This window comes from Hippocampus guttulatus, chromosome 4 (assembly GCF_054856545.1).
Source record: "Hippocampus guttulatus isolate MCC_2025c chromosome 4, RoL_Hgut_1.0, whole genome shotgun sequence".
In the NCBI taxonomy this organism is placed as follows: Eukaryota; Metazoa; Chordata; class Actinopteri; order Syngnathiformes; family Syngnathidae; genus Hippocampus; species Hippocampus guttulatus.
In genome coordinates this window covers 11522113-11529554 of record NC_141264.1, presented here as the reverse complement: position 1 = coordinate 11529554, position 7442 = coordinate 11522113, and the positions used below count along the sequence as shown (strand labels likewise).

Below are 7442 nucleotides of genomic sequence, written 5' to 3'. Positions count from 1 at the left end.
CTACTACTACTCGTACTTCCAGCTACGTTTTACAAACTGTCAGCCACAGATGATTGAAATAAGCCCGTGCAGGTCATGCTTTTGTTTAGCTGTTCAGTTTCGCAGCATCTCCAACTGTTCCAATCAAATGGCACGAGAACCTTCGTGAAAACACTACAACAAACACTAACGGGTCAATGTGAACGTTAGTATTTCTCTTTTGACACTCGGTGGCAGTGTTTTCCTTTTCTTGCCGTTCGGTTGCAAGCCAATGACAAAACGAACAAGACTCAACGAGACTGGCGAAAGGACACAAATAAAGCGTTCGATGTTCAACTCAGATTTTGGTTTTACAGAGCGGGAATCTGGACAGACTGGTTAGTTTCGCAACCCAGAAATTTAATCCGCACAATTCACGAGGGAACGGATCGATGCAGACGTTCGCATTGCAAGGAATGATTACTTGTAAATTTTCCAACCAAGGGGCACAGGCACATTTAATGGCATCGACTCCGAGAGCCAGATTGAGCCATTGCAAAGCTCTGTTTTGATTGACATTTTCAGAGAGCTATAATTTTGTATTCTTCCATTGTTAATACTGTGGTTGTTGTCGTTTGCATGGGTGTTATGCATCATTCTAAACAGTTTGTGTTTTGGTTAAATACGTGCGTGCATTACAAATATAATCACATGAAAAGCATGATAGAATAGCGATATTTTCTTTGTAAACGGAGCACTGAATGACTACTGCAACTGTTGTGAAAGCGCTACATAAATAAAGAACCTTTATTTATCCCACACTGGGGAAATTTGCCGTCTACACCAGCACAATTGGGGGGTAAAGTGTTTCATAGCACAAAATAAATGTTTCAGAAAATGTGCTGTATTGTCTCATTTCACATTGTTACGGTTCCGGAAGAGTCCGGAACAGAAACGGACTCAAAACGTGGACTCAGATGGAATTAAACAAAATGGGTTTATTAATACAAAAACGCAAGACCGACAAGGTAGGAAAAAAAGAACACTGGTTGCAATAACCAGGGAAAAACAAAATTAACCAAAAACGCTTGCTAATCGCAAGGATAATATGAACGGAAATATCTAGTCATGAAAAGACAAGAAAATAGCCCAAAACACGAAGGATGCAACAACAAGACTCGGTTTAGCAACAAAAATACTTACTATGATGAATGCAAAACGAGGCGAGAAAATACACGGCGTGACTAGAGTAGAGAGATCGTCTAGAAAATTAAACACTTGGAGACAGGCATAAGCAAGGTGAGGAATAATCCGACAAACCGTGCCCACTTTGACAGTCCTTAAATACTGTACATGGCAATGGATCAAATCATTGGCAGCAGGTGTGCACACTGAAGGGAGGGCCCTCGACTGCCACCTGATGGAGACAAAAGAACAGTCATGACACATATATTAAATCTAATTGTGTAGTAAGTGTAAACCTAGTTAAATGTCAAAAGATGTTGTACAAAACCATTGACCATTTTTGTTTGATAATCTTAAATGGTTGAAAAGAATATATGGTCTGTTTTATATATTTTTTAGAATCATTGGCTGCTTGTGGCGGAGAACTGACCTTACATCATGGAGGCCAAAGTGGACTTTCTTAACATATTGCACCTGGAGGCAAGCGGATTATCTCTGACACTTGGCCTCATCTTCCTGGCTCTGCTGTACTGGTGAGCATGGTTCTGGGGTTCTGGCTGCTTCGGCAATCAGATCAACAACAACTGCAGAAAGTCACTCCAGATCTTCTTGCTGGTCAAAATGAATTTAGCCACCTTATGATCACCAAGAACAAAATGACAGTGTATGCATTAGAGAAGATGCAATTATTTTGTCTCTCAGTTCTTTTTGTTTTTGTTTCACAGGTATTCAATGTACCCCTTTTCAGTCCTCACTCGATGTGGAATCAAACATCCAAAACCAGTCCCCTTCTTTGGAAATCTATTCCTCTTTCGTCAGGTAAATTGTGGACAGAAAGATTTTATGTGCAACTCCTAAAGGATTTGAATAGATGGTAAAACTGATGACCTTTTGATTGTACAACAAGATATTGCATGATGCCATCCATCCGCTTTCTCATTCGGCTGAATTTAGGCGAGAGGCAGGGTGAATCCTGGACTGGTCTGCACTCAATCTCAAGTCACATTTAAAAAAAACAACCACTCACATTCACATCTTTGGATAATTCACAGTCTTTAACTAAACTACAGTGTGCATATTTTGTAGAAGGAAACTCAAGACCTCATGACTTTGAGGCAGACGTGGTGTTCACCACTATTCGACCATGTTGCTCAAGGAGATGTATTGTATTGATTGTTCGTTTTCTTTTCTTTCTTGTTTTGGTATTTACAGTTTACATGTTGCTGTTATAATCTCTTTTGTTCCATCATCCTTTCAGGGTTTTTTCCAACCCCTGCGTGACCTCGTAATGACACGGTCGAGTTTGTGGGTAGTTACAAAACATTTTCTTCAGCTTCGTCTCTGTCATACAGAAATGACGTGCAGAGTTCATTGTTATTAGTTGAGCCTCCACTTCCTACTTGCTGTGTTTTAGGTATTATTTAGGAAGGAGAGCAGTGGTGGTCGTGGCAGACCCGGACATGCTCAGACAAGTGATGGTGAGGGAGTTCAGCAGCTTTCCAAATAGAATGGTGAGCACCTGAACAACATCACGCGACACGTGATTCCTTCTGTTGCAAATCCAATATTTACATGCTTATGTCACTTCCAGCCCTTGTTTGATGTCACCTTAGCTGTTGTCGTTTTCTAACTGCTACCAGTTAGGTACCGTACACCGGCACAACAAAGTGAGATGCAATAAAAAGCTGTAAACAAGTATGGCCTTGTGAAAGGATAATAGTGCTTAGTTTTGATTAGCACTTTAGGTTATTCATGCGGGCCCCTCACTATTGTGGTACTTTAGTGTAGATCAGCACAGCATTGCCTCAAATTGAGTGCCAAATGTCATTGTGAGGAACAGGATATCATGTCAGGTGAGTGGGGCTGTACTTTGTGTGCTAACTCCTGATTCCACTGAGAACTTAGTCAATCATTAAATGTACTTGATTAAATGTTCTTCCCTTGATTGCAGACTAATCGCTTTGCCAACAAACCTATGAGCGATTGTCTGCTCATGTTGAAGAATGAGCAGTGGAAAAGAGTCCGGAGTATACTGACTCCATCATTTAGTGCTGCCAAAATGAAAGAGGTGAGGGTCAAATTGAGGATTTGAATACTGGATGATTTCAAAGCGATGAAAAAAATGTACAAATAAAATGCAAAACATTTGTAATATTAATCAAAACACGCACCTGAGCTGACTTCATGTACGGCCGCTGAACTTGTTGATAGTTTTTTGGGGGGGATTAGCTCCAGTTCAATCCGCGAAACTCATGAGTAGAGGTGCTGTGTAGAAAGAACATGAATGGATGAAAATAGAATTACAAGAGTGAAATCTATTTGTCATGACAAGTTTTGTATGCTCCAGTAGATGGTTCCACTGATCCAAACAGCCACAAGTGCCCTAATGAACAATTTGAACGTCTATGCTGAGTCAGGGGAAGCCTTTGACATTCACAGGTGAACGCAAATTTCATACACAATAGAAGACGGGCAATCCAAGCCAGTCAATTTTAAATTCTCTCCCCGTTTCATTACCAGGTGTTTCGGCTGCTTCACTATGGACGTAATCGGCAGCGTGGCGTTTGCAACTCAGGTGGACTCTCAAAATCACCCAGATGACCCATTTGTCCGCCATGCTCAGATGTTCTTCTCATTTTCTTTCTTCAGGCCCATCATGCTTTTTTTCAGTAAGGACAGCCTGTTTTATGATGTAATTGTAACATTAAGAAAATATCTCTGTGTGTACGTGTATTGACAAATTGTTGTAACTTCCGCTCGGTATAGATGTCTGAATTTTAGGAATCGCCCGATAGGCCCCTGCCGCAAATAGTGAAAATGTGCGAACAATTGGCACCCGTCTTAAAAGGGGGCAAAGCAAAAAAGACCAAATCATGTACAGAACACAATAATGAACCTGTTAATTGAACAAAGTATTCAGCGGTTAAATTATTCAACACAAACAAACCGCCATCACGAGGCCCCTAAAAGAATGTATTAGCTAGCTAACAAGGCTAGCATAAACTGATGTGACATCACACATAGGAAAACAAATGTGAATATTACGCCATATTAAGTCGTTTTGGCATTTGCACACTACAATAAATGTTAATCATAAAGATTATTTTTTAATCCCAGCAGTATGTGAGGCCAAACATTTAAATGAACAATTTATGAATTTGTGCAGTTGCTTTTCCGCACATTCTGGCTCCACTGATGGGAGTCATTCCCAACAAACGACGCCGCCAAATGAATGAGTTCTTCATCAACAGCATTCGGGGGATCATTAGGCAGAGGGAGCAGCAACCTCCTCAGCAGGTCTGAGCAAATTCTTAAATGCAGTGTGTGGCCATTACAGAGCCCTGTACTATATATTTTTTTTAGCAGTTTAGAACCTTTTTTTTTGACTGAATCTATATGTAGAGGCGGCAGGATTTTCTTCAGCTGATGTTGGATGCGCGCAGCAGCAAGGAGGGCGGGTCTTCGGAACACAGCGCTGAGTCTGATCAAAGGACTCCAGAGTCTACTCTTCAACTTTCCGAGTCGTCCGGCCAGCGTCCGTCGAAAAAGGTGATAACAGAAGATGAAATTGTAGGCCAAGCTTTCGTCTTCCTGCTGGCTGGCCATGAGACCAGCAGCAACACGCTGGCCTTCACCTGCTACCTGCTGGCAATCCATCCAGAGTGTCAGTGCAGAGTGCAGGAGGAGGTGGATGACTTCTTCAGCAAACATGTAAGCTTGTCGCTGCCTTTGTCTGCTGTTTGTGCGCATGCTGAAAGTTTGACGATTCATTATGTGTTCCCTGTCACTGTAGGAATCCCCTGACTACACTAACGTCCAGGAGCTGAAATATTTAGATATGGTTGTATGTGAAGCATTGCGTCTCTATCCTCCTGGATTCAGGTAACGGAAACAAGAGTTATAGTCGGCAGTAGAAGACAAAAACAATACAGGGAGAAAAGAAGTTGGGAAAAAAATGCTGTTTTTCCATGATGTTGGTCAAGGTTTTCTCGGGAAATCGAGCAGGACTGCGTGGTGAATGGAGTGTGCCTCCCAAAAGGAGCCTTGTTGGAGATCCCAGCGGGTTTCCTTCACTATGATCCAGAGCACTGGCCCGAGCCGGAGAAGTTCATCCCCGAGAGGTAAACACGAACACAGCTGGACAAGTTATTTCCTAAATGTAAAAAAAAAAGGGTTGCGTGTGACTTGAAATTGGCTGGAAACCAGTCCAGGTTGTACTCCACCTTTGGCTCAGTCAGGTGTGGGAAGGCTCCAGCTCAGCCTCAACCCTTTTGATGATATGCAGATCTAGGATTTTAAGGTGTTGAAAAGCAGATTACAAATACGGTAATAGTATTCCATAACTTCTTTTTTTTTTAGCATTAAGAATTTCTGATCTACAGGACATCTGAGTTATTGTACTGTACTATTTAAATTTGTTTATCACATACCATACAAGCAATTGAAAGTAGTTCTGCCACTACTTAGCTACTAATATGTTAAAAAATAAATTAACACGATTAACATGATTAGCCCACACTTGATCGTTACAAGTATTGAAGAGAATTTAGTGTGTGTGAGTGTCTGTGTGTGTGCTGTCAGTGCTTGTAAAGAATGATGGTCTCATACCTAGCAATGGTGTTTCTCCGTATCCTCACTTACCAGGCCAACGTTTTGTCATGTCCTTGGTCTCTGAGTGTTTCGGGTTCAGACGTATAAGACTCCTCACTACAAGTTTCTAAGCATAGCTTGGCGCACACCAAGAAAACGCTATAGTTTTTATGGATACGAGCCCATTCAGATCTAATTTAATCCATTTATTGATGATCTGATTCCATGACTTGACATTTTTGACTCCGAGACAGTTTAGAAATCATACAGCAGAATAGCAGACAAAAATTGCAGGCAATTTTTAAAAGACATCAGTTTTAGCTGCACAGTGCAATTGTGTTTTACATTTCACCTTGACTCCCAATGCGAGTCGAGTACTGTACAGGTTATTGCTCATGGCTTTTACTCAATGAGAGTCTGTGAAATGAAAAGCACGCATCACTCCTTTAGATTCATCCCCGAGGCTAAAGCCAGCAGGCACGCGTTTGTGTACCTGCCTTTCGGGGCCGGGCCCCGCAACTGCGTGGGCATGAGGCTTGCCCAACTGGAGATCAAGATGGCTCTGGTCAGTCTCTTCCACAAGTTCAACATCATAACCTGCTCTGCCACAAAGGTGAGTTGCTTTATTTCATGTGCACCTGAAGCTTAACGTAACTTCTGATTATTCTTTTCTTCCTCCAGGTTCCGCTTGACTTGAAGTCATCAAGCACCCTGGGACCCAAAAACGGCATTTTTGTTAAGATCACAAGAAGGGACGAGGGTTGACATCTGAAACAGAGATGATTTGTACTTGGCATCTCTGAACTGCTACTTTCAACATTGAATATATCCAGACGTGATTCAGTTTCTGTGCAGTATATATAAGCTCAAAGACATCACACGCTAGTCATTCGGTTAATCATAGGAAGACTTTGTCGCTGCTCCACAAGTCATAAAAGTGACTTTGACTCTTTATGCTGGAAAAAAAAAGTTCATCAGAGGATTAATAGATGGACTAATAAAGCGGAGATTCCATAGAGAGAAAAGTAGATTATTGATACCACTGTTCGGCTCTGCCTTCGATGTTACCGATGATACATATGTTGGTTTCATCCAAAATATTTTGTTGGGAAGGCTGGAGAGGATCACGACTTTATGAATTACTACCGCATAATTTTCTTGCTCAGGATTGTGAGTGTTTTGTCCATCGTGCATTTTTAATTTAAACAGTGCACTTCATATTTGGTTGCGGAATTATTCTGGAATCAAAGAAATTTACCTGCCCCTGAAAATTCTCCACCCAACACCCCATAATGACAACATGAGAAAAAGTTTCATTTTGTTGGGACAGTTTTGCAAATTTATGACAGTACTACGGTAATAAAAAGCCACATGGATGTATGTGGATTCCGGTGTGAGCCACTTGGTGACATTCACAGAATGTCAATTTTCAATGTATTTAAAACAAAGACGATACTTGTGGGGCGTTGCATGGAGAAATGATTTGAATCAACTTTGGAACAAAGTGAAAAAAGTGAATACTTCAGATGCACTGTACATTAGCATGGCGTGTAACATGTTCTTATTTATCCATTACCGACACCTTGCTGTATTCTGGATTACTTTTATTCATTTTGTTCTGTCAAAAATTACAGTTCAGTAAAATGATTGTATTTCTTTGAAAATGTGTCACTCAAAAACTCAAATAAACGAAACAAGGAAAAGTCAAA

At 41.1% G+C, this 7442-nt stretch overlaps 1 protein-coding gene across 2 annotated transcripts; it reads left to right on the top strand.

Annotated features, from left to right (window-relative positions):
* Window positions 1-255: 255 nt before the first annotated feature.
* Window positions 256-7442, top strand: tbxas1 (thromboxane A synthase 1 (platelet)). 2 transcript variants are annotated; one of them, XM_086109433.1, is made up of 14 exons: window positions 256-356; window positions 1543-1676; window positions 1869-1962; window positions 2402-2448; window positions 2558-2654; window positions 3095-3211; window positions 3494-3582; window positions 3664-3812; window positions 4310-4440; window positions 4546-4854; window positions 4937-5025; window positions 5127-5264; window positions 6184-6346; window positions 6415-7442. In XM_086109433.1, the coding sequence occupies exons 2-14, from the start codon at window positions 1582-1584 to the stop codon at window positions 6496-6498; spliced, it is 1602 nt and encodes a 533-aa protein (XP_085965559.1). In that variant the 5' UTR covers window positions 256-356; window positions 1543-1581; the 3' UTR covers window positions 6499-7442. The 2 variants fall into 2 exon arrangements, with proteins under 2 accessions (XP_085965559.1, XP_085965560.1); XM_086109434.1 differs by lacking the exons at window positions 256-356; window positions 1543-1676 and having other exon boundaries at window positions 1874-1962; window positions 2402-2452.